Source organism: Panicum hallii, chromosome 7, assembly GCF_002211085.1.
Source record: "Panicum hallii strain FIL2 chromosome 7, PHallii_v3.1, whole genome shotgun sequence".
In the NCBI taxonomy this organism is placed as follows: Eukaryota; Viridiplantae; Streptophyta; class Magnoliopsida; order Poales; family Poaceae; genus Panicum; species Panicum hallii.
Window position 1 is genome coordinate 33096225 of NC_038048.1, and position 25802 is coordinate 33122026.

At 52.2% G+C, this 25802-nt stretch overlaps 3 protein-coding genes across 4 annotated transcripts; 2 read left to right on the plus strand and 1 right to left on the minus strand.

Annotated features, from left to right (window-relative positions):
- The first annotated feature begins 10723 nt into the window (after window positions 1-10723).
- On the plus strand, window positions 10724-12437 carry LOC112900669 (berberine bridge enzyme-like 18). Its single transcript, XM_025969501.1, has one exon. The coding sequence runs from the start codon at window positions 10724-10726 to the stop codon at window positions 12347-12349; it is 1626 nt and encodes a 541-aa protein (XP_025825286.1). The 3' UTR covers window positions 12350-12437.
- A 1549-nt stretch (window positions 12438-13986) lies between these two features.
- Window positions 13987-16337, plus strand: LOC112900144 (protein TIFY 9-like). Its single transcript, XM_025968909.1, has 5 exons — window positions 13987-14190; window positions 14323-14465; window positions 14559-14652; window positions 14834-14891; window positions 15909-16337. Exons 1-5 carry the CDS (start codon window positions 14076-14078, stop codon window positions 16006-16008), a joined length of 510 nt encoding a protein of 169 aa, XP_025824694.1. The 5' UTR covers window positions 13987-14075; the 3' UTR covers window positions 16009-16337.
- A 2118-nt stretch (window positions 16338-18455) lies between these two features.
- On the minus strand, window positions 18456-24669 carry LOC112899973 (poly(A) polymerase I-like). Of its 2 annotated transcripts, none has more exons than XM_025968655.1 (13): window positions 24391-24669; window positions 24147-24272; window positions 22499-22596; window positions 21831-21917; window positions 21521-21651; window positions 21369-21441; window positions 21234-21279; window positions 21035-21144; window positions 20803-20910; window positions 20640-20699; window positions 20144-20205; window positions 19681-19993; window positions 18456-19060 (listed from the first exon to the last, which is right to left on the minus strand). In XM_025968655.1, the coding sequence occupies exons 1-13, from the start codon at window positions 24566-24568 to the stop codon at window positions 18839-18841; spliced, it is 1614 nt and encodes a 537-aa protein (XP_025824440.1). In that variant the 5' UTR covers window positions 24569-24669; the 3' UTR covers window positions 18456-18838. The 2 variants fall into 2 exon arrangements, with proteins under 2 accessions (XP_025824440.1, XP_025824441.1); XM_025968656.1 differs by having other exon boundaries at window positions 18456-19076.
- Between the last annotated feature and the right edge of the window lie 1133 nt (window positions 24670-25802).

The window sequence follows — 25802 nt, forward strand, 5'->3', positions numbered from 1 at the left end:
CGGAGCTAGAGGCGGCGATCCGGGCGATGACCGGCGAGGCGTTCGTTCCAGAGTCCCTGGTCCTCCCGAGCGGGGTGAAGGCCCTGTGCGAGGACCAGGCTCTGCGGTCAACGGTCCTGGCGTCGATGCCGACCCTGGACGAGGGCGGCCTGGCGGTCCGGCAACTGGGGGGGACCCCAACCGCGGGCTCCAGATCCCTGGCGCCACACCGGACCGCCAGCAACGCCCCAGCGGAGGTGCCGGGGAGCCGGGACCCAGAGGTCCGGCCCCCGGCGGGAAGGGAAAAGAGAAAGCGCCGGTGCCAGAGCACCGGCAGAAAGACTGTGCGGGTGCTGCCCCGGCCCAAAGGAGCGGCGAGGCTCAGGGGGCGGCACCCGAGCGGCGCAGCCAAGCCGAAGGGAGCAAGTCCCGGAGGCTCCAGCGAGGCGACGGCTCCTTGGTGGGGGAGCCGGCGCCCAAGCGCCAGAAAACCACGGGAGTGGAGGAGCAGAGCGGTGCTGTTCCTCCTCTCCCACAGCACCGGCCTCCACCGGGACGACAGACTCCACCGCCACCACCGTCAGGGCCGCGCCCAGCGACACCACCACCGCCGCCCGAGAACAGACCTCCGTCCCCAACGCCGCCGCCAGGGTCCTCGGCAGGGAGGAAGGTCCCCCCGGCCGCCCGGGGCAGATGGGAGTGGTACGACTTCCCGTAAGTGGTCTTATCAAGGTTTTTCATTTTCTTCCTCAGCTTCTGGTGCTTAACCAAACAGGTGGTACGGCAGGCCGCAACCTTCAGATGCTCCAACTGGGGGACCCGGCCCCCAGCCAGCGCCGGAGTCCTCAGCAACGGCCCCAGCAGGGCCTCCGCCAGGAGCAGCCCCTGAAGCCTCCGGTCCCAGTGGTCCGGAGCTGGAGGCTACCATGCTGCCATGTCCAGAAGCCGCCCCCCAGGAGGAGGCGATCAGGCCCACTGCGACGGCAGATGCCCCGGCCACAGCGCCGGGCGCCGAGGTCGGGCCTTCCCCAGCCGAACCGGCAGCTGAGGGAGTCGCTGCTACGGCGGAGGCTGCTAGGCCAGAGGCAGCGGCGACGGCGGCACCGGAGGCAGCGGAGGTGGCGGCTCCGGAGGCAGCAGAGGCTGCGGCTCCGGAGGCCGCCGAAGTCGCCAGTAGCGCCGCCCCACCAGCGGAGGAGGAGGAACCGGAGGTGGTGCTGGGGAGGCCTCTCCTCCCGAGCACAGCGGAGGTCCCACTCCCCCGGCTCATAGCCAAATGCCAACAAGCTCAACTGGAGCTAGAGGCTGGCATGCGACGGGAGTGGGAGAAGCTGGAGGCGGAGCGCCAGCGGCTCTCCGACTGGGAGGTCCGCCTGGGGGACCGCATCAACACTGTCTCCGCCCGCTACGCCGAAGAGCGCGCCAAGCTCGCACAGGGACGCGAGCTCCTGCGGGAGGAGCTGGAGCAGGCGCGCTATCGAGAGGCAGCAGTGCTCGAGCGGGAGAAAGCAGCCAACCGGCGGGAAAAGGAGGCCCTCGAGGCGCAAATCGTCGCGGAGAGGCTGAAGGAGGTGGCGACGGCCAGGGAGCGGGCCGCCCGGGAGCTGGCGGAGGCGGCGAGGGAGGCGTTTACAACGGCCGAGGCGCAACAGGCCTCTCTTGCAGAACAGGTGGCGGCGGCAGCGAAGAAAGAAGAAGAGCTGGCCGCCCGAGAGGCAGAGGAGGTGGCCCGGCTGCAGGAGCTCCAGAAGCGGGAAGAGGCCGTAAAGAAGGAGCTGGCAGCCGGGTACCAGAGGCTCCAGGAGCGCGAGGCAGCGCTCCAGGAGAGGGAGGCCAAGGTGGAGGGGCTCCTGGCAGAGCAGCACGCCGGCGCCAACCGATTGACAAGATGGGTTGGCACGGTGAACCCTCTGCTAGAGGCGCTCGGGGCCAACCCCATCTGGGTGCCGGAGGCCCCTTCACCTTACGGCGCCGCACTCCAGCTGCTGGACTCCACCGCCAGGCGGCTACAAGATGCGGAGGCCGGCCTACAGGAGCTCCTGGAGGCAGAAGGACGAGCAGTTGCCCGGGCGATGGCGGAGTACATCCTCACCAGCTTCCGGAGCCATGATCCTGCCGTCCAGCTGACTCCCGTCCTGGTCGGGCCCCTCCAGGCAACGGTAGCCGCTGCGCGGGAAGGAGTCCAGGAGGCAGTGGACCTGGTCGCGGCCCGCCTCCGGCGACGTCCCGAACCTGCAGAGAGTGGGAGTGCCTCCGGACCACCAGAGCAGTAGTGCTAGTATCTTTTTGTTATTTCTTTTGTAATATAATTTTTGTTATTGTAAAATGACTTCGTAATGCTGTACATATTATCAGTGATGCATTTAAACATTTCGTGCGTCTACTTTTTTGAAAAACTTAGCTGTTTTCGAGTACACCGAGGTCCCCTGGCCCCCTGGGAGGTAGTCGCGATAAGTCGGGACTAGCTGCCATAGAACCGAGGTCCTGCACATAACTTATGATCGACGTTTAGTAGACATCCCCACAGGTTCTCGGTCTGGCCAGCAGAGGCCTCTTAAGTTGCGAAGCGAGTCAGAGCTCTAGGACCCATGTTTAAGGGCTAAAAGGGGTCCCGGTCCCCTGGTACATGGTTCAAGGTGCAACGGCGCTTACCCTTGGAGGGCAGGGCGTGTAGGTTTAGGGTGCGGAACCAGGCTAAGCGGCTACACAGCCCTGGACCCTAGCAAAGGGCGAGCGCGTTTCCCTGGAGCCAGTTAACAGGGGTCCGGTTCCTTTTTTCCTTTGAGACAGAGGTCCGGGGCTGGGACGGAGCCACGCAACTTAAGAAGCCGCCATGACACAGACGCGGAAAATATGTGAGGGGTTAGCGTAATTCAAGAAGCGAAAAGATGTAGACTTGTATAGACTTCAAGGACACATTCGAGAACAAACTTTCCCTTAATGAATTGGTACAGAAGAGTTGTGCGATGTACGCCAGGGGCCGGGTTTACGAGGGCGGACCTCCACCGCCCTGGTCCGCACGTTAATGCTACCAATTACAAGGGAAAAATTCTTCCTCAATCGGGTACTAGGGATAGAACTTACGGAGGTGTTCAATGTTCCACGGATTGGGTAGTTGCATTCCATCCTCCGCAGCCAAACGAACAGATCCGGGACGGCACACCTTTGTAACCTTGAAGGGCCCCTCCCAGCTGGGGGAGAGTTTGTGCATACCCTCTCGGTTCAGGATCCGCCTTAGGACTAGGTCCCCGACCCGGAGCTCCCTGTAACGCACAAACCGTTGGTGGTAGCGCCGGAGCGCTTGGTTGTACCGTGCGTTTCGGACTGCTGCTCGCCATCTGCGTTCGTCGACGAGGTCCACATCCTGGCGACGCTCCTGTTCCTGCATTTCCTCATCAAAAGACCGAACTCGCAGAGAGCCCATGGTGATCTCCGGGGGAAGGCACGCCTCGGCCCCGTAAACCAAGAAGAAAGGGGTTTCCCCTGTTGCCCGGCTAGGTGTGGTCCGGTTCCCCCATAACACACTTGGGAGTTCTTCAATCCACCTTGCGCCATGCTTCTCAAGGTCACAGTAGGTCCGGATCTTGAGCCCTCTGAGGATCTCAGCGTTGGCCCGCTCAACCTGGCCATTACTTCTGGGGTGCGCCACTGAGGCGAAACAGAGCTGAATGCCCATATCCTCACAGTACTCCTGGAAGTACTGGCTCGTGAACTGGGTCCCATTGTCTGTGATGACGCGGTTCGGGACCCCGAACCGGCACACAATTGACCTGAGAAAAGCAGTTGCTGACGCCTTGGTGATATTGACCACTGGGGTTGCCTCCGGCCACTTAGTGAATTTGTCAATGGCAACATAGAGGTACCGGTACCCGCCAACGGCCCTAGGGAAAGGTCCCAAGATATCCAACCCCCACACCACAAAGGGCCAAGAGGGAGGAATCATCTGCAGAGCCTGAGCTGGAGTGTGTATTTGCTTTGCGTGGAACTGACATGCTTTGCAGGACCTTACCAACTCAGCTGCATCCTGGAGTACTGTCGGCCAGTAAAAGCCATGCCGGAAAGCTTTTCCAACCAGCGTGCGGGATGAAGAATGACTTCCGCACTCGCCTCCATGGATCTCCGCAAGCAAGTCGCGGCCCTCTTCCTGGGTGATGCACCGCATGAGGATAGAGATCCCCTTCTACCACCGTGTATCGCTTAGCCATCCGGACAATGCGCTCAGCGGATGCTTGATCTTCAGGAAGGTAATTATCTTTCAGGTAGTCCCGGACCTTAGAGATCCATGCATCGGGACCTTCCTGAGGAGCTGGGCGTGGCTCCCTGAGGTCTCCGGGTCCCTCAAGGGAGCACACGACCCTTGGCGGGCACCACGGATGGAGCGCCGCCGGGACCGCCAGCTTCGAGGTGCTAGTCCGACCCCCTTCGCCCAGGTCGGCAGGCTGGGCGGAAGGCTTCAGCAGACGTCTTTGGAAGACGCCGTCCGGCACGGGTGCCTGGGTCGATGCGCTCGCGGAGAGTGCATCAGCTGCTGTGTTGCCTTCGCGTGGAACATGTTGCAGTTCCAGCACATCGAAGTCCTTCTCCAGCCTCTTCACATAAATGAGGTAAGCTGCGAGCTGGGGGTTGTTGCAGCAACACTCCCCCCGGACCTGTCTGATGATGAGTTGGGAGTCCCCTTTGACCAGGAGCGCTCGGACCCCCAGGGACAGAGCCGCCGTAAGTCCGAAGATTAAGGCCTCATACTCCGCCATGTTGTTGGTGGCCTCAAAATCAAGGTGCACCATGTACTTTAGCTGCTCGCCACGTGGGTCGATGAGGACCACACCAGCCCCGGCCCTCTTGCTGCGGGCGGACCCGTCAAAGAAGAGGGTCCAGTGAGGCCTGGTGAAGACCGGAGCCCTGTTCTCCGGACGCGGGGGGTCCGTCCCTTGGTCCGGACCCCCGGAGGCGCTCGGTGCCGGCGTCCATTCCGCGATGAAGTCAGCCAGGATCTGGCTCTTGACGGCGTGACGCGGCTGGAAGTCGAGCTGGAACCCCGCGAGCTCTGCAGCCCACTTGGCAATGTTGCCTGTGGCGTAGGAGTTGTGGAGGATGGCCCTCAATGGATAGGCGGTCACCACCACAATCCTGTGGGCCTGAAAGTAGTGGCGGAGCTTCCTGGACGCAACAAGTATAGCATAAAGGAGCTTATGTGTTTCAGGATATCTGGCCTTTGTCTCATGAAGGACCTCACTGACGTAGTAGACCGGCCTCTGGACGGTCCTGACTCTGCCAGGTGGACTGGATCCTTCAATTTGGGCTGGGGACCCTTCGGCCCCCAAGCTGCTCAGTGCTTCTCCGGGTCGGAGCCCGGCCGGACCCTTCGAAGCAGAGCCGGTTGCTGGAGTGTAGGAGGCCGGACCTCCTTCTCCCGCAGGGGGTCCACAGGGGCCCCCTGCGAGAGAAACTCGGACCTCTCGGTGACCAGCACCATGCTGATCACTTCGGTTGTTGCTGCAAGATAAAAAAACAGTGTCTCACCTGGGTCCGGAGCGACCAGGACCGGTAAGGAGGTAAGGTACTGCTTCATCTCTTGGAAGGCACGTTGTGCCTCTTCAGTCCATACAAACGGGCCGGACCCCCTCATCAACTTGAAGAAGGGAAGCGCCCTCTCCGCCAGCCTCGAAATGAAACGGCTGAGGGCTGCAAAGGACCCCGCCAACCTCTGTACATCTTTGAGGCGTGTAGGAGGCCTCATTGCCTCGATCGCCCGGACCTTATCCGGGTTGGCCTCGATCCTCCGGTGGGAGACCAGGAAACCAAAGAGCCTTCCCGCCGATACGCCGAAGACGCACTTCTCGGGGTTAAGCTTGGTGGAAGTCGCCCGTAACTTGTCGAAGACTTGAGCTAAGTTTTCTAAGAGGGAATTCGACTCTCTAGTCTTGACAACGATGTCATCAACATACACCTCGACTATATCTCTAACCAAATCACCTAGAGTGATGTTCATCGCTCGAGCAAAGGTGGGTAGAGCATTAAGCAACCCATAAGGCATCACTATATAACAATAAAGACCATCCACTGTTACAAAAGCTGTATGCTTCCTATCATCACTAGCCATCTTGATCTGATGGAAACCAGAATAGGCATCTATGAAGGACAGCAAATCACACCCGGAGGTGGAGTCCACAATCTGATCTATACGCGGGAGTGGATAAGGGTCTTTTGGACATGCCTTGTTAAGATTGGTGTAGTCGATGCACATCCGAAGCTTCCCGTTGGCCTTTGGGACTACAACCGGGTTGGCCAACCATACAGGATGGTAGACCTCCTCGATGAAGCCAGCCTGCAGCAGCTTGCGGACCTCTTCACGGATGAAGTTTTGCCGCTCGATGGACTGCTTGCGTGGCTTCTGCCGGACCGGCCTGGCGTCAGGGTGGATCCTCAGATGATGCTCAATCACCTCCCTAGGGATCCCGGGCATCTGTGACGGTTCCCAAGCGAACACGTCAACATTTGCCCGGAGGAAGGCGATGAGCGCGCTTTCCTATTTCTCTCCCAGGTTACCACCGATGCGGGTGGTCTGGGAGGTCTCCGCTCCGACCTGGATGGTCTTCACGGGTAGATCGTCCGTGTCAGACGGACGGACCTTCGGTGCTTTGGCCAGGGCCTTGGCTCGTGAGGTCGAGGGGTCGGACCCCTGGGTGCCAGCTGCAGGGGCAAGCCCCGTAGCCAGCGCATGGAGCTTTTCGACCGCTACAACAGCAGCGGCCCGATCGCTTTGGACGGTGAGGACACCCGCCGGAGAGGGCATCTTTAGAACCAGGTACCCGTAGTGGGCAACGGCCATGAACCGGTACAGGGCCGGTCTGCCGATGATAGCGTTGAAGGGGAGGTTAACTTCCGCGACCTCGAACTGCACGTTCTCGGTACGGAAATTGTCCTCCGTCCCGAATGTAACCGGTAAGGTGATGGTCCCTACCGGGTACACGGGATCGGGGCCCACTCCTGAGAATGGGTGTGATGGAGCCAGCTTGGACTCCGGGATCTGCAGGTGCTTGAACGCCGCATAGCTGATGACGTTGAGGCCGGCGCCTCCGTCAATCAGCACATGGTGAAGGCGTACATTGGCGATGGTGGGTGCCGTGATGAGTGGCAGGACCCCTGCACCCGCCATGTTCTCTGGGCAGTCGGATGGCCCAAAGGAGATGGTGATGCCCTTCCACCGCTGGTGGGGCGCCGCCCTCGGCACCCCTGGTTTCACCGAGAGGACCTCCCGGCGAAGGGCCTTCACGTCCCGTCGGGAGACGAGCTCCGAACTGCCACCGTACATAACATACAGCTTTTTGCGGCGCTCATCCCCGTCGGACTCGGAATCGGACTGCTGGAACAGTCCCTTGAGGTCTTTATTGGGGGTTTGATACCCCAACTCCCTCTCAGTCGCAGCTGCGTCGGCATCAGAGGCTTTCTCCTTACCGGACCGCCGCGGAGGGGAGGAGCCTTCCTTGGAGGCTTGGTCACGCCTCTTCTGAGGCGTTCCGCGAGCTTCTGGATCTCGCGGCACTCAGCGGCGCTGTGGCGAGCCCCAGGATGAACAGGGCACGACCCGGGGTCGGTGCGCTGCTGTCGTGGGCGCTTGCCGCGGGAGTTCTGGCCCCCGGTCGTTGCAGCCGCAACGGCCGGACCCCCGACCCGCGACTTGTCGAAGCCACGGTTCTTCTTGTTCTTCTTCTTGCCGCTGCCAGGGGCAGCGACACTGGGCCCACTCGTTTGAGCGGGTCCTACCTGAGTTGCAGAGTGCCACGCACGGCCTTCTGCAGCTCGGGCGCACTTGTCCGCCAGAGCGAACAGGGTGGTGACGGCTTCCACCTGGTGGGTCGCCAGCTTCTCTAGCATCTTCTCGTCTCGGACCCCCTGTCGGAAAAGCCGTGATAATAGATGCATCGGAGATACGTGGGATGGTTCCACGTACCTTAGTGAAGCGGGAGATGAAGGCCCGGAGGGTTTTCCCCGGGTTGTTGCCTCACGGCGTGGAGGTGGGCCTCCACGCCATGCTGCTGATACGCACTGGCGAAGTTCGCAGTGAACTGTGCGCAGAGTTCTCCCCAGGAGTGGATGGATCCCGGGGTAAGGTTCATGAGCCAGGTCCGGGCCGGCCCGGTCAAGGCTACATGAAAGTAACTTGCCATAACGGCTTCGTTACCCCCAGCCGCCGTGATGGCGGTGATGTAGACCTGCAGGAACTCCGACGGGTTGGAAGTCCCGTCATATTTTTCCGGCAGGTGAGGCCGAAACTTGGACGGCCAGGCGACTGCTCGGAGGTGGCCTGCGAGCGCTGCGCAGCCCACGCCCGAAACCGGCGCCTGGGCTAGTCCTTGCGGCCTGGCCACAGCCGCATCGAGCTCGGGCGCAAGGTCCCGACCCTCAATGTTGAGCCGTCGGTTGCGTGCTCGCTCGATGGAGATCCTAGCATCCTCTCCCGCATGCCTGCGGTTGAGCTCTGCCCGGAGGTCCTCAGTCCGTGCACTCCTCACTGATGGTGAGTGCACAGAACCGGATGCGCCGCCTTGACGACGGCGCTGCCTGGACACAGATCTCCCCGCTGAGCCTGGGGAAGCCTGTGCCAGGTAGAGGAGCGGTCGACGTCGTCACGCCATTGTCTGTGCGCGTCTGGCGACGCCGCCTCTCCAGGGGGGTTACGGAGCAACTCCCTGGCTGCCATGAGGGGCCCGCTCGGTGGAGCACCGATTGGGCCACGGAGTCCCGCTCCGCTGCGCGTGGTGGAGCAGCACGCGGAGCCACCCTGGAGGCGGGATGGCGCGAGGCGCGTGGCGCCGTTGACGCCACTTCTTCACCGATCAGGAGGTCATGGTGACCATTTTCCTGCGCCATCAAGGTCACGGTGGTCGACCAAACGCAAACCAAACCTAAGTCCCCTACCTGGCGCGCCAAATGTCGGAGGATTTCTCCAGCCGGGTGGCGGAAAGCACCCGCCTAATCCTAGTTAAGGATGGGTTTGGAAGAGACTTAGGAGTGCTCGATCGGCGAACAGATGAACGCTGGAAGGCCATAGAGATTTAGAGTGGTTCGGGCCGCCGAAGCGTAACACCCTACGTCCACTTTGGTGTTGTTTTGCTTGAAGACTGGATGAAGCTTAGCATACAGCTTGTGCTTATGCAACCTGGAACTTAGAACGTCTAGCGTGAGTGTTTTTGATCCCGTGTTCTAGCGAGTGCATTCTCCCTTTTATAGTCCAAGGGGGATGCTTACACTGAGCGGGACCCCGACATGTGGGTCCGGCCAACAGGAGCTTGTTCTACGAGAGATATGGAGGTCATCTCCTCGAGCTCCTCTCTGTAGTCCTCTCGATCGGGGAGTTGATGTGCGTATCCATAGCCGGGATACGGCCGTGTACAGCCTTGTCTTGTACAGTGTTCGGTGTCAGCGTTGCCCAACAGTGAAGCCGTGCTGTCACTGTTGGGATCGAACCTCCAGTCAGGGGGCGAGCCAGCGCTGACTCGTGCCATGCGCACTGTTACAGCAAGCCTTAGCACGCCTATTACAGACCATCACACGCGCAGCGCCGTGACGGGACTGCACACAGTCCGCGCACTGTGCGCGGTGATACGACGCGCCGCTTTCAGATCAGGCGGGCTTACCGTGGTGTCAGCTTACCTGCCCCGTGTGTCAGTGGCAGGCCGCACCTTTTGACCTTGGCGCGCCCAGCTCACCTACCGCATTGAATGCTGGTAGGTGGAGAGGCGACCCGTAAGGGGCCTCCGGCCGCAGGCACGCGGCGGGGTCAGCCCGCTCCTCCCGCCGGGCAGCACATGGCGGCTCCGGACCCCTTCCCGGGGGAAAGAGGGGTCCGGGGCCCCCGTGGCCGGCCGGAGCGGGCTGACCTGTGATGGTCTGGCCATCACACGTGGCGGCCCCGGACCTCCCAGGGGAGGCCGGGTCCGCAGGGATTACCCGAGAGCTCTCCCGCCCACGTGGGTGTGCAAAGGCCCCGGACCTCACGGAGCACGGGGAGGGTCCGGAGACCGTGGTCCAGCTGTCAGGCCCGGAGGCCGTATGCCACGTGGCCCAGAGGCGAGGGGAGCGTGGATTATGAGAAGTCCCAGGGCCTGGACACCTAGCAGGAGGTACCCCTATCTGTATGTACCGACATAGACACTACTAGATGACTTGATCACTCGAACTAATCTGATCCCCGGCCTGTAAGTTTGGAAGGCTAATGGTAAGATAATTCTCGTAATTAATTACTAGTCAGATGAGCCCAGGAGCTCGGTGACTAAAAGATTCTTCACGCGTTGAGCGTACATGTTCCGGAAACTAATTAAACGAACGGACGCAGTGATGATCGTGGAGCGAAGGAAGAAGATGGACAGCAGAAAGATCTCGCCGCCGGCGATGTGAATCCGCATGCGCTTGTGCTTCATCATCTTTGGCGAGTATACTACACGCCCCGCCGGAGCTTTTGGGGCTTGGCGTGCGAGGCCAATCCGGGCGACCTCCACTCCACTCCACTCCACCGGAATTGCTGACCGCAGCTTCTGCGCCTCCGTGCCCGCGTGCGCATGCGTTCCCGGTCATTTTATACAACACAGCTCAATCTTGGCGATGCATATATATATATATATAAATATATATATATACACTAGTATATAGAGATCACGCTAGCCCACAGCCCAATACAACTACACGAGCTGCAGCGCGGTAAGGAGGAGTGGGAGTGCGTGACAAGCTTGCATTGCCATCCGCCATGGTCTCCAGAGCGCAAGCGTTCATCGTCGTCTCCTGCGTCATGTGCTGCGGCTATCTCCCGCCCCCGTCGGCGGCGGCCTCCTCGCCCGGGCCCGGCGACGGCGACGGCGACGGCGACGGCTTCCTCCGGTGCCTGTCGGCGGCCATGCCGAGCCGGCTCGTGTTCCCGCGGGGCTCGCCCTCGTTCGCCGCGGCGCTGGCGTCGTCCATCCGGAACCCCAAGTTCATGGCGCCCGGCACGGCGCGCCCGCTCGCCGTCGCCGCGCCCGCCGAGGCCTCCCACGTCCAGGCCGCCGTGCGCTGCGGCAGCCGCCACGGGGTGCGCCTTCGCGTGCGCAGCGGCGGGCACGACCTCGAGGGCCTCTCGTACCGCTCCGCGCGCGCCGAAGGCGGCGAGGCGTTCGCGGTGGTGGACCTCGCGAGCCTCCGCGGCATCCGCGTCGACGGGCAGGCCTCCACCGCGTGGGTGGACTCCGGCGCCACGGTCGGCGAGCTCTACTACGCGGTCGGGAGGGCCAGCGGCCGACTCGCGTTCCCGGCCGGCCTGTGCCCGACCATCGGCGTGGGCGGCCACCTCAGCGGCGGCGGCTTCGGGACGCTGCTACGCAAGTACGGGGTGGCGGCCGACCACGTCCTCGACGCCGTGCTGGTGGACTCCCGGGGGAGGCTGCTGGACAGGGACGCCATGGGGAGCGACGTGTTCTGGGCGATCCGCGGCGGCGGGGGCGCGAGCTTCGGCATCGTGCTGTCGTGGCAGGTGAGGCTCGTGCCCGTCCCGCCCACGGTCACCGCGTTCAAGCTGCCCGTCTCCGTCGGCGAGGGCGCCGTCGACGTCGTCACCCGGTGGCAGACGGTCGCGCCGGCGCTCCCCGACGACCTCTTCATCCGGGTGCTCGTGCAGGGGCAGGTCGCCGAGTTCCAGTCCCTGTACCTCGGCACGTGCGGCGCGCTGCTGCCGGTGATGCGCCGCCGGTTCCCGGAGCTCGGCGTGAACCGCAGCCACTGCCGGGAGATGACGTGGCTCGAGTCCGTGCCCTACATCTACCTCGGCAGCGGCGCTGCCGTGGAGGACATCCTGAACCGGACCACCTCCCTGGCCGCCGCCAGCAAGGCCACCTCCGACTACGTCCGGGAGCCCATCGCCCGGGCCGCGTGGGCGGAGATCTTCTCCTCGTGGCTCGCGAGGCCCGGCGCGGGGCTCATGATCCTGGACCCCTACGGCGCCGCGATCGGCGCCGCGCCCGAGGACGCCACGCCGTTCCCGCACCGCGCCGGCGTGCTGTACAACATCCAGTACATGAACTTCTGGGCGGCCGCCGGCGGGGACGCGGCGGCGGGGATCAGGTGGATCAGGGACCTGCACGCGTTCATGGAGCCGCACGTGAGCAAGGGCCCCAGGGAGGCGTACTTCAACTACAGGGACCTTGACCTCGGGGAGAACGTCGTGGTGGGCAACGTCAGCAGCTACGAGGCCGGGAAGGTGTGGGGCGAGAAGTACTTCAAGGGGAACTTCCGGAGGCTCGCCATGGCGAAGGCGCAGATCGACCCGGACGACTACTTCAGGAACGAGCAGAGCATCCCTCCGCTCATCGACGCCGAACAGCCGGTAGTGATCAATGAGTGAACTGTACAAGGCATAAGTCGTAGTTCGACTCTTGCCGTAAATAATAAGTTGACGGTGCATACAAACTCCTCCCGTCCCTTAGGGCATCCTAGTGTTTTTATAATAAATTAAAAAATAAGAAAATAATGTATGTACCCTATTTAACGCTTTATTTGGTTGTTATTTTGCTGATTTTATAGCCGGCTGAGAATAATTACTTTTTAAAATATTCTATAATATTTTATATTTGATATAAATTTTGAACGCTTTAGTATCTTAAATTATATTTTAAGATAGAGGGAGCACACCTGATATTTAAAACTTCCGCGACAAACATGACAAGAACACGCTATAAAGACCATCGACGGGAGCAACTCACGTCCCATTCATTTGTTTGTAGTGGCCAATGGGCCGAATTCCCGTCCTTGGATATATGCGTGGCCCCGGGCGTCTTCTGGGCCTTGACACTTCTTTCGCCAGCCAGGACGCGCGCGCGCACAAAAAATAAATGTTGGCGTTTCTTAAGGAAAAAATGCTGGCATTAATAACGCACAAAAACGCAAAAGAACAGCAAAAATGTTAGGAGTGATCACGCGTCCACACATGAAAAAGAAGAACAGATAACGGAACGTCTCAAAAGAAAAAGAAAAGTGACGGCCGTCATCTCGTCTCAAAAGAGTGGTGCAGAAACGGCCCAACAGCGCAAAACATGTGCCGGCTGAAATTTCCTTCGAAACCAATCGGTTTTACGGACTCCAGGCAGGTTGCTGAAGATCCATGCTCTCGCTTGCCAGTTGGCCAAAATTAGATAACACTCGGCCATTAGTTGAAGGGTGAAAACGGACTTGTTCCTAGTCCAATCATCAGTTTATACTAATTCTGTGGAATGATAATTTGTTTTGAAATCCTCAAATATTTTTTTTCTGAGACAAATACTTAAGCAATTGCTTGAACTAAATTGTCATCGTCTTGTCCAGTGACCTATTTAGAACATCACAAATTTATTGACGGAGGTAAAAGAAGTAGGAGCGTAAAAGAAGTAGGCACGGTACGCCGAATTGCCATCAACGTGAATTATATTATAAATCAGTTTGGTAGAGTTCCACCTGATTCCAAATCATCTCTATAGAAGCTGAAGTGATTCTGCGAGAGAAATGATTCGGTTGTTAAAAGTGATTCTGTATGATTCTCTAAGATTAATTTTATTAAAAAAATATATTCAATTTTAGAAGTGAATCAGAATGAACTATTTTCTATTTTTTCTAGCGTAGAATCATTTTTCTTAAAAAACTGTTTGGCATGTTTGGCATGGCTTATTTTGGCTTCACCTTCACCTGTTTCACGCAAATCGAGATACTGTAGTGTAAAGGTTTTTTTAACGGCTTTAGCTTCGCTAATAAAACTGTTTTGGATGAAGCTACGCCGAACGGCCTAAAAGGGAACCGCATACCGCGTGCTAATTAATTACGGTTATGTCCCGTATATGTTTCCTTCTTCTCTCGCGTGGAGGGTCGTTTTCTCGAGGCTGCCGTCAACTGCGTCCTGCGTGTTCATACCTGCCGTGCCACGAGGGAGAAATATATGCCGCAACGTGACACGGTGGCAATATACACGCGCCGTATATTAAATAAATTAATTGAACACGCCCGCCCCAGCGAGCTTAGCTTATTCGCTTGTCGATTTAAACCGAGCAAGCTTTCAACACCCACCCCTGGCTGAAGCCACCTTCTCTTCTTAGCTGCCCGCCATGGCGTCGCGAGCGCCGGTGGAGCTCGACTTCCTCGGCCTCCGTCCTGCCGCCGCCGAAGAAGCAGCAGCCGACCATCGCCGTGGCAGCACCGGCACCGCCTCCTCCATCCGAGGTTTCCACCAGAATCGTGCTTTCTTCTTCCCTCGTCGGAACCGAGCAGCGGCTGGCGATTATTGAATTAGCGAAGCTGCAAGAAGCGTGGTAGGCTGTTGTTGACATGGGCGTCCGGATCGATGCATTGCAGGCATGAAGACGAGCGCGATAGCGAGCATCGGAGCGCGGCAGCTGCGCCGCGTCATCGCCGGCGGCGAGACGCCGGCTCCGGCTCCGATGACGCTCTTCTACAACGGCGCCGTGGCCACCTTCGACGGCGTCTCTCAGGACAAGGCAAGCCATCAATCGACTAACTCGCTCTCGTTCCAGTATAGCTCGTATAGTCAGAGACTGAAATCCAAGAAGGTTTACTTACGCTTTTCACAGGCAGAGGCGATAATGAAGATGGCAATGGAGGTTACGACCTCCAATGGAGGCCGCGTCGTCCGTGGCGACGCATTTTCTGGAAATTTCGCCAAAGGTAAGTTGCTTCGAACTAAGTTCTTTTTTCCCTTTTCTTTTTGAAGCCTGCAAGCTATCTAGATACTTGCCACCAGCAACAGAAGAAAAAACATGTTTAAGTAGTTCTCCTGATTTCTCACCCCCTTATTAATGGTCTTTTCCTGATCTCCTACATAATTAGTTCTTGTTTTAATTTGCAGACATGCCACTCACAAGAACCAAATCGCTGCAGCAGTTCCTGCAGAAGCGAAAAGAGAGGTGAGCATATACACATAGTATCAGCATACCATTAATTCCCTAATTATTTCGGGGGTTTTTTTTTTGCAAACATACCTAGGATTTTGTTTGACTTAAACAAACGTGCTGCGTCAACTAATTTATCACGCCAATTAAGTATGAGTGCGCGACAATTTAGACTAGTGGAAACTTATGTGTTTGTTTTGCATTTCGATGACGGAGAATGAAAGAAAGGAAGAATTGGATAGCGTAACTAGCTAGCAGTTGCCCACTCCCCCTTTTCTGAACTTTCTGAACATTCCACCGATGACTTGCGTACGCAGAAAAGTGGGGAACAGTAGGTGAAAAACAGGCAGGAATAGAAAAGTGATTGTTTGGATTAGTTCTCGGCTGCTAGGTGGTCGTTTATGGTAGCTAATCTAACTTGTATCATTTGCGAATCTGCGTCGAAAATTCAATTCCGAATGGCATCATGCGCCACATATTCACTGAATTTCATGCATACCACCACTCAATCCAAAAGTTTAAAGCCATTCCGGGGAAGAAGAGCAATATGATAAACACCTTCACACATCTATGTTTTACCAAACTATTGCTAGCACCAAGGACGGCAGCACAAATCGAAGGCAGAAACCGTGTGGGCCCTTGATCCGGACTAGCTCCTAGAGCGAAACCTCCTCGGTCAGAGCTCGCTCGCTCGATCAAAGCCCACGTTTTGGTCGTGACGGACAGCGATAGCTCATGGGAATCCCCAGCCCAACACCTACCGAATCAGAGACGGCAACCGATGAGCTCCCTCCCAGCTGTTCAAAAAGCAGCATCCGCTCCTGATCGCACCCATGATCTCGTCTGACTTGGTTGGTTTTTACTATTTGCCAGTTTTATAAGGTTTTTTTACTAGCATGTGGCATGTTTTTTTTTCTTCTCAATCTTAATTTTTTGGGATCGATGAATTTTGACCAAACTTGTAGCTTATTCAAAGTCACTTCTGGTCTCTTTTGATTTTAAACGTGCTGCGGCGGTGGATTAAACGTGCAGGCTGAGCGCGACGGGTCCGTACCAGGTGGGGCCGGGAGGGACCGGAGGCGTCGCTGCGGCGGCGACCAAGTCGTTTCGTGTGAAGGAGGAAGCAGCGTAGTTAGGCGTACCCGGAGTTGGAGTCCATTGGATCGTCGGTAGCTAGCTCAGCTACTAATCCAAGAATTCTTTGCATTGGTGACTATAGTGGTGGCACACTTGTATCTACAAATAAAAGAAAGTTCCAGTACAGGGATAAGTAGTATGAGATTGGTGTAGTTCAGTCATAATTAGAGGCAAGGGTTAACTCTAGTGTTGATAGTAGGCATATGCATGCTTGATCTTGATGTATTCATTTTTGTGTGTGTGTGTGTGTGTAACATCCTTTGCGCCGTGTATGCACTTGCTTGATAGTGATAAATTTACGTAATTTATGCAGCTGATTGTAAAGAATAGCTAAGCTGGATATGCTTTAGTTTCTCTTCTCCCTTTCGCGTGGAGGACCTGCATGTGTGATTCATATTATGTATACTTCCAAAATTCATGCGTATCATTTTAGTTATATGCCAATTAAATGGTACCTTGCCAAATTATCGAGTCCTGTAGAAGAAGTTGGTTTGACATTGAGATCCGTTCAGCAAGGGAGATGTACTAAAGCTAAGGCTATAAGTAAGGATAAAAATGGGTACGTAATAGCGTAGTGGTGATTTTTAGGGTCGGCTATTTAATAACATAGCATGTCATTTAGTTCATTTCTCTCTTCTTAACTAATTATGTATGACATATCATTTTAGTTCATTTAGCGAATTCTGAGTCGACCCAATGACTCAAATTAATGCAAGTGGAACTTGTATCCCTAGCTGGCTAGCTAAAGGGTTCGGAGACTTTTACGCCGGATCACAAGAGAGACAGATTAGAGTGTTGCACTGCTGCCTCTGTGAGGTCATGAGTTCCATCCAGCCGGCAGCAACATTTGAGCCTCTTACATGCCCGGATGCTTATCTCCACCCATATTAGAAAAAAAAGAGAGAGAAAAAAATGAAAACCTTTGAACCGTGCCACGCGCAAGACTTGCAAAAAATAGCAGGAAACATATAGGGGATAATTCGTATGATTGGTGCAATCCATTCATAATTAGAAGTAAGGGTTAACTCTAGAGTTGATCATCATAGGCCATATGCTTGATACATTCATTTTTTAATCAGGATGTTAATTATATCGTACGTTTAAAAACGACATAAGACCGAGTGCATGCCCCTCGACTTGTAACATCCTTTGTTATTGTGTGTGCACTTGCTTGATAGTGCAGCTAATTGTAAAGAATAGATGAGCTGAATATGCTTTCATTTTTCTTCTCCCTTTTCGGTGGAGATCTGCATGTGCAATTGTGCATATGCCAATATTATGCGCACTACCAATGCATACATATCATTTTTAGTTATGCGTCTATGGAATGCTACCTTGCCAAAATGTTTGGGTCCTATAGAAGATGTTGGTTTGATATTGGGATTCGTTCAATAAGGAATGTACTAAAGCTAAGGCCATAGGTGGGTACCTAATAGTGTAGCGATTTTTTAGATCAGCTAATTAATAGCATAGCATGTTATTATAATTTATTTATTTCTCTCTTCTAATTAATTAGATCGCCATTTTAGTTTATTTTAGTGAATTCGGAATCGATCCAATGACTCGAAACAAGTTCGACTTGTATCCCTAGCCCAGTCACAGGAGAGATAGGCTAGAGTGCTGACTCCATGAGGTCATGAGTTCCATCCCGGCCGGCAGCAACATTTGAGCCTCTTTCATGCTGGGAGGTTATATCTCCAAGACTTGACCCATATTAAGAGAGAGAGAGAGAGAGAGAGAGAGAGAGAGAGAGAGGAATGAAGACCTCTGGACTGTGCCACGCATAGGACTTGCAAAAATAGCAGGCAACCTGTGCAGTTCCTTTCGAACAGTACACACCATTACTTGGTTCTCCTGTACCTTGACTGCGAGGCCACAGAAACAAGCAGAAACCGTCCACGAGACGTTGCTGCAAGCGTTGAATGGACGGTGAATTGAGCAGAGTTGTCCGGAGACAGCCCACCGGCCCTATCGTGGTCGCCGATGGAGGCGCCGTCGATTTTTCAATCCCGCACGAGGTCTAAAACTTTGCCCGCAGCAGGTTCCGACGGGTCTTCCGTGAAAGCAATACCCGCATCAAAAAGAAGAGTCTACAAACAGAGATAGAGCCCCATAAAAAAAACGGAGATAGAGCTGCCAAACTTTTTCTTCCTGTATACAAACAAATTCATTTTTTCAAATATGTAACATTTTTATTTTCCTTTCACAAGGATCAGAAGATGCGACGTTGACAGTAGCTTGTGCAATAAATTTTGCCATCACTGGACGATGACCCAAAATAATTCATCTGAAGGGTGTATCCCCTGCTGTTACATAATTCAAAGACTCGTTAATTCAAATTATCTGGCTGGATTGTTAGGTGGCTAGCTACAGACGTGCTCAAAAAGTCACTAATGATAACTTGATGAATAGAACATGCAATTGGGTTTGATTTTGGCCATGGAAAAAAAATTTGGGGACTAAATTGAATGGTTTTCACATATTCTATTCCCTTGTCCAGAAAGGGTCCAAGAACAAATTCAACATATTAATGGTTTTCACATTATGACAGCACCTGCAACAGTTAGAAAGAATATGAACTCCCTACAGTCTGTTTTATTTAGAAAACTATCAACTCCACCCAGAAAGCTTGAGCTCTAGCCATGTGACGTAGGCCCACGATGAGAACGTACCAGCAGCATCAGAACAAGCAATAGGCCAATGGCAACTGATATTCCGCCTTTGCTGCAGCACCTCAATTTCTGGCCCTGGTAATCTATTATGATCGAGCAAAGCTTCAGGTCCCCTGAACGCCTTGAATGGTTCACACTAATCACGATCTACTTTCAAGAACTGCCATCATGTTGATCCTCCATGTCTGTGGGGTATAGTGTGTCAAAAACGACCAGTGTAAAGAGATTTCTTATTTCTGCATGTGTACCATAAGACAGGTTATGGTAATTGATCTTCCCATCACTTTTTGGTTCATAGCCACGCTCTTTTTTGCCATACTGAACACACTCAATGAATTTGACAACCTTCAGGTATGCTTGTAGTGGTATAAATACCTAGAGTAGGATAAAACTGATTATTTAACAGGAAATAAAAACAACAGTTAGCATCATAAACCAGCACTTGCACAGTTAGCATCAACACTACCTTTTATTCTTTGTATACCTTAGAATAAACAAGCATTAGCAGAATAAAGACCAAAAACTCATTTCTCATGTCTTGCTTAGTTATTTTCAACATTGTGAACTAACTTGATGTCTGCCCCGCTCCCATGAATTTTAAGCACAACCATCAGGATGGTTAGCTGCATCACTTGTAGCACTTAATTCTTTGCTTACTTTATTGACAAAATGAGAGCCAAAGCCTCAATTGTCATGTTTATCATTGTTATTTTCAACAATGTGAACTAATTTGGTATCTGCCTTTCCCACTCCAGTGACTTTAACTACAGGATCAGGACAGTTAACAGCATCACAAACAACAATTAATTCTATTTGCTTACCTTAGAACAAAATAATACTAACAGAATGAAAGCCAACTCATTTCTCATGTTAATTATAATTTTCGACAATGTGAATTAATTTGATATCTGTCACACTCCCATGACTTCAATGTACCTTTCTCGCAGATTAAACATCTAACTTAAAAATGGAAGACTAGAGTCGGTAGTGCTTACAAGATCTGAGGATGGTGCTTGAGGAATTTTCGCCATAGCTTTTGCGACAAAATATTCATCAGTCATTTCAGTTAGCGCCTGCTTCATCAATGCAGCAAAGCTTTGTACCTCATCCACCAAATGCTTATCAGCCCAGACTTTGGGTTCTAAAAGCTCTCGAAAGCTAGTATCATGTTGCCGGTTGATTGATTTTCCAATATCCACTGCCAATGACATATCACCTCCCAGGTAGAAGGCTAGTGCAAAAGTAGCCACCACCAAAGGATCGCATGGTTGGCGTGCCAAAGCTTCATGAAAGGCTAAAAGGCTTATCCTATAGTGATAGAGCAAGTAGAATATGTTAGGGAGAACAAAACTAACTCAATTACTCCAGTTTCGATAATGTAAAGAGTCCACATCAGCTAGAAATGAAATACATATTTTTTTCCTTGTCTGCCAATAATAAGTTGGATAATTTACTCACCATAGACTATTATGGCATGGCCTGTTGGGTGCAAGAAAATTATCCAGCTTAGAAAATAAAACCTGCGCAAAGAATTGATAACATAATCAACATAATGACAAATCTACCAAGTACATAAAAAAATTGAACAAAAACAGCAACTAAAGTTCCATTAAAAAATCTATAGTGCGTATTTGGATTAGTAGCATGCCAACAAAACAAAGAAGTGCCATTGCTGACAGAATATTCAATCTGAATCCATCAAGATCTGCGATCAGAAAATCTTCATTCAAATTTATATAAGACTGACAATCTGCCACAAATTCTACTGAACATGAGGAAATGTTCTGCTCTGCAAAGTGGGACATGGAGCGAGAAGAGCACAACAAACACAAGTTTCAATTTCATTTACAGCGTGTCAATTGAAGATTTGAATTCTTTTCAATCATAATGTGGCATGTGCAATTACTTTATATCTACATGACCACAATAAAATAGTAACCAATTTAAAACTTACAAGTAGCATATTGGTTCCTTTATCCTTCCTCTTAAAACGAGTTGAAGCAAAATAAGCTGCCTGTATAGTCCAACCAAATCATTTAGTCAAAAGCACAAGAACCACAAGCTCTACAAATACTTGATTTCAATATATGTCCCTTCCTGTTGGCCATGGGGCTTACCTGAAAGGGCAACAAATGTTCAAGGACACCAAATCTCCAAAGCAACCTTAAAGAAGCTTCAGCTGAACCATAAGCAAGCATATAGTTCATCTCCATGAGTATTCTTCCCTGCAAAATTGTAAATAAATTAATCAGTAAGAGGAAAACATACGAGCTACTTCATAGCAGTTCGTTAGATAAGTCAAAGTGTCATTGATATAATGAAACCAGATTGTCCATGCCAGAAAAAGACCTTGTCAAGTCTTGCCACTGAGCAGGCAAGTGTTCTCACATAATAAGCTGTTTCTTTGGGGAAGCTAAACCCTAACCGAGCTGCAATTCTGATTGCACGTAGAATACGGGCTGTTAATTACATGATTGTATCAATGACAATGATCACACAGAAAGAGTAGAACAACAATCAAATAAATGGTTAAACTCTGGATACTGACCACAGTCCTCCTGGAATGAAGTGCCAGCAGGAATTACAGTACGAACCTGTTGAAAGGACAAAGAAGACTGCAAAATGAGCGCAGAAAAAGGACTTTTAAACTAATGCAAAAATGAAATAAACAAGTACCAGAGACCTTAGCTTTCTTAATATCATCAATGCCTCCCAAGTAATCATAGATCTTTTCTGAATATGGGTTGAACATTAACCTGCACATTCAAAACAAAAGAAAATAGTACAACCTGCAATATGGCATCCAGTTACATTCAAAAGTACAGAAACACTAACCCATTTATTGTGAAGTCCCTCCCTTGACAGTTTCTCCAGCGAACAAAATCATTCTTGCTACAGTTTTGGCTCTTTGAATTGTAAATCGGGCTGCCACTTGACCCCCTTGCGCAAGTATTAAAACTAGACACCTGCGAATAAGAAGAATGAGATATAACTGGCTAGCTGCACACTCGAAAGCAAATGGAAAAACTGAATCAACAGATGACAGCAACAAAGCGTGCAGTTTGCCAAGAAGTAGTTGATGACTAGAGGTATGTATTATGCAGAGGGTACTACTATTTACAATCGGTAAAAGAGTTACACTAACCTCAACAATGGAATTGTTCTCATGTACATGGCATATGGGGAAACGCCTTCCCACTATAACAGCTGATCCTGAGAAAGTGTCTTTCACCTGCAGAGATTAAAATAATAATCTTAATTGGCACAAACACATTGTATAAGCAATTTTCTTTGGCAGCTAAACTACAAATTCTGAACATGAAACTTCACAATCAGAATGAATCGATCACCATCTGGGTCAAACTAGACAAAAGGTGTTTCTTTAACCCAAATTAATAACATGTGATAACTAAAGAAGCACTACATAAGTAGGAGAAATTTAAACGAGCATACACATTGATAACTTATTTGGCACTGGTACATAAGCCGTACTGATATGTAATGGCTTGGATATATGGGTATATACAAGGTCAAAGTATATCTTCATTTCAAAACTGAAATTTTGCACCTAATACACCAAAATAACCTCTATGGTTAAAGCCAGCAAATAAGTCACAACTGCGCCATACTTTATAGCTTTTAGCAACAATGTAGTACTAGCTATTTGCAAAACTATAACAGCAAACTTAACTATTTACACAATCCAATGAATCAATAGCTCCAAGAAATGTACGCCCCAAAACTTGAGTGGACTATTTCATTCCAATAATTCCACTACATCATGATAGCATCCTTTTTAATTTGAGTTATAACCTGCCTAAGATCAGCTGTTGTTATTATGTCAAAATCTTTCGGTGTCTTCTTCATTATGAGATCTCGAACACAACCACCAACAAGGTACACATCATATCCTGCACAAAAAAGTGAAACATATAAACAAAACCAGGAGTGCAACAAACCCCCAACAACAAAGGGTACTCAAGCACCTAATTAACAGATGGAGAGGAAGACACAATGGAAGCAAAATCATCCAATGGATACAACACTATGCAACAAGGCACCCCTCAAAGCTTTCGTGCATATATTTAGATCACCTATATCAAATGACCTGAGGTCTATGCAACCTAGATGCCAAAATAAGCAAGATGTATTATAGATTTAATTTATTAGTTCTTAACTCATAACATGCTAGCATTAAATACATATAACAAGCATAGATTCCACAAATTCCCGCAACAATATAGTCGAGGAATGAACAAGCTTTCATATTGAAAAAACTATTTTGGAAGTATATTAAAAACAACAATTAATCTGATATCTTCACACAACTACAAATCAACAGATAGAAAATCAAAATGAAAGGATCTTACAATTATGACCCTAAGCATGGGATCCTATAACCCATCACCAAAACAACATAAATCATACCATCAGCCGTAAATGGTAGGATTGTAATAGAGTCCTGTTCCTAGCAAGGTTGTGGTAGGATCACTGTAAAATCACACATCTTATAATGTTATGCAAGATGTAGGTGTTTGAATGTGTCATAAGCCTCAACTCAGTTGTGCAAGGAGTACTGGGTAGTTAATTTTATAGAAAAAAACAATACTTCAGCTTTTTTAATCTTTATTTCCCTATTTTTATAGTGCAAAAAATTCAACTAATAGCCATGTTGTTGAAACCATTAGTCTACTCGTAGAACTATCTAAAATAGCACCAAATCAAAATCCCTGAATATTATTAGGAACAAAACAACCAGATAGCACTCATAGCACTCTTGTAATACACTTCAAATAGAAATGGTGTCCTCTTTTGCAGAATCAGGTATTGTCTTGAACAATAATTCAGGATCATGTTGTGACTTCTGACAACCATAACACCACAAAATGTCCATACTTTCCCCATCCAAAGTAATTGGCTATTTATATCTGACATGATATAAAAGCAATATGAACTACCTATATTAATTGACTACTGGTACCCAACAGGATACAAATGTGGTTTACAGTTTCCTACCCGATTAGCCGTTTCTCCAGTAATAACATTTGTATCTTTCACAAAAATAAAGTCTGCCAAACATGTTTCGCTGTGAAAATTGATTTCATTCATGCTACTCAAATTTGTATGCAAACTGCAAAGTCAATAAAACAGTATTTATATTCAGTTACAGTATACCTAACTGAAGGTTCTTGTTAAGTCAAATTGGTCAAATGCAAGTATTAACTTTGCTTCCATATAAGGCTATGAGCTTAGTGTTCAATCCAGTCTCAATCGCTTTGACAGCTGACCAGTAACTATGTATAATTGAGTTTGCTCAAACTGATGTGCCCTCATCCGTAGCGCTCATCCACTAGTTCAATCGTTTGACCTCGAACTGAAATCCAACTTCAACGGTGACAATTCGGGATTGACCACAACAGATAAACCAGACACTGGCAGGGCATCAAGGCCGAGGACGCACCTCTGCTGCGTAGGCGGTGTAGCACGTTCCAGGCCTCGGCGGGGATCATGGACTCCTTGAAGCCGAACCGCTTGGCGCTGACCTTCTTCCACTCCGGCCCCTCGAAACCCTCCGCCCCAGGCCCGCCTGCACAGAATGCCCAGCGCCCACCCGGGTAAGCAGGGCAAACCCTTGGGATCAAACAACCGTAACATTTCTCCCTCGCCACTAGCCCAACAACCACAACGGCGGTGGGGAGACTTACCGGTGGATACAGGTGCGGTGGAGGGGGTGGAGGAGTCTGAGGGCGAGGGTGAAGGGGACGGGGACGGCGCGCGGCGGCGGCGGCGCGGGGAGGCGAGCGCCGCGAGCGGGGACGGGGCGAGGCGGCCGGGCCGGGTGAGCGAGCCGAGCCACCGCAGCTCCGGGGGGCGCAGGGCCATCGCGACCGGGACGGCGGCGGCGGCGAGGTGAGGCGCGGCGCGCGCACGCGAGCGGCGCAGGAGGGCGGATAGCGAGAGCTGACTACTGAGGCGGCTGCGAATATGCGATCCTCCTCCGGGACGACCTATTCGTTCGTTCGTTGCTTCTGCCAGCCGGCTGCTTCGTGGCCCATGGGCTGGGGGTGGGGGCTTTGCGTATGCTGGGCTGGTAGATAGGATGGGCCGTTGGGTTCCTCGTTGTTTCGGAACATTTGGCCCAGGTCAGATCGATTCGGCTTGCAGCAGAAGTGCAGAACTTCCGAACCATGGATCCAACGGAAATAATGGAGGTCGCGCGCGACTGCGTACGGACCTGTCACAGACCTATCACACAAGGTCTATCTATGGTCTACCGCTGCCACCGCCGCTCGCTGCGCCACCAAGGTAGGGAGGGGAGGGGAGGGGGAGGGGGAGAGGTTGGAGCGGTCGCCGAGGTGGGAGGTGGGGGGAGCGGCTGGCGGCGCCGCCAGCCGCTCCCCCACCTCCCACCTCGGCGAAGTCACCACCAGCTGAGGTGGTGGTTTTAGGGTTTCGAGTTTTCTGGAATGGGGGCGGCTTCCATAGCCGGCAGCTCCAGAGGGAAGGTCAGTGGTGATCCGGCGGTGGCGGCGGTTTGGACGGTGGTGGAGGCGAGACGGCGCGGGAGTACCGCCGGCGGGGTGGGGGCTGGACCCCGTGCGCGGTGGATGCCGGCGGGGGCAAGAAGAAGGCCGATGCTGCGGTGGCGTGCCAAGGGGTGGTGGATGGGCCGGTGGGCGGCGCGGCGGCGGCGGGCGGCAGCCGTAGGCCGGGGCTCTGGAGGAGGGGGCAGCGCCGGGAGGAAGAAGATGGGGAGGAGGAGACGGTGTCGGGATGAAGAAGATGGGGAGGAGGGAGCGCATGGGCTGTCCTTCTGTGATGGATCAGATCCCAGTCACCTATGTGACCGGGAATAGCCCCCGATCCAACCAGATGGATACGGAATTATGAGTCCTCCTATTAGACAATAACCAGTGGTTTGATGTGTTCCCTCCGTTTCAAATTGTAGTCATCTTTCAAGATACATAATTTTTATTTCATATCTAGATATAGTATATATCTACATGTATAGAAAAAACTATGTATAAAAAAACAAACCAACTTATAATTTGGTACAAAGGGAGCAGGGATTAGTTATGCTAGCGTTTGAAATCCAGTTAGTCAGAAAAACATTTAC

Coding starts and splice junctions, on each gene's coding strand:
- LOC112900669 (XM_025969501.1), top strand. CDS start 10,724: ATGGTCTCCAGAGCGCAAGCGTTCATCGTCGTCTCCTGCGTCATGTGC.
- LOC112900144 (XM_025968909.1), top strand. CDS start 14,076: ATGGCGTCGCGAGCGCCGGTGGAGCTCGACTTCCTCGGCCTCCGTCCT. Junction 14,653..14,833: donor TTCTGGAAATTTCGCCAAAG/GTAAGTTGCTTC, acceptor TTTAATTTGCAG/ACATGCCACTCACAAGAACC. Junction 14,892..15,908: donor CTGCAGAAGCGAAAAGAGAG/GTGAGCATATAC, acceptor TTAAACGTGCAG/GCTGAGCGCGACGGGTCCGT.
- LOC112899973 (XM_025968655.1), bottom strand. CDS start 24,568: ATGGCCCTGCGCCCCCCGGAGCTGCGGTGGCTCGGCTCGCTCACCCGG. Junction 20,206..20,639: donor AAGGAACCAATATGCTACTT/GTAAGTTTTAAA, acceptor TTCTTTGCGCAG/GTTTTATTTTCTAAGCTGGA. Junction 19,061..19,680: donor AAGCACCATCCTCAGATCTT/GTAAGCACTACC, acceptor ATCCTACTCTAG/GTATTTATACCACTACAAGC.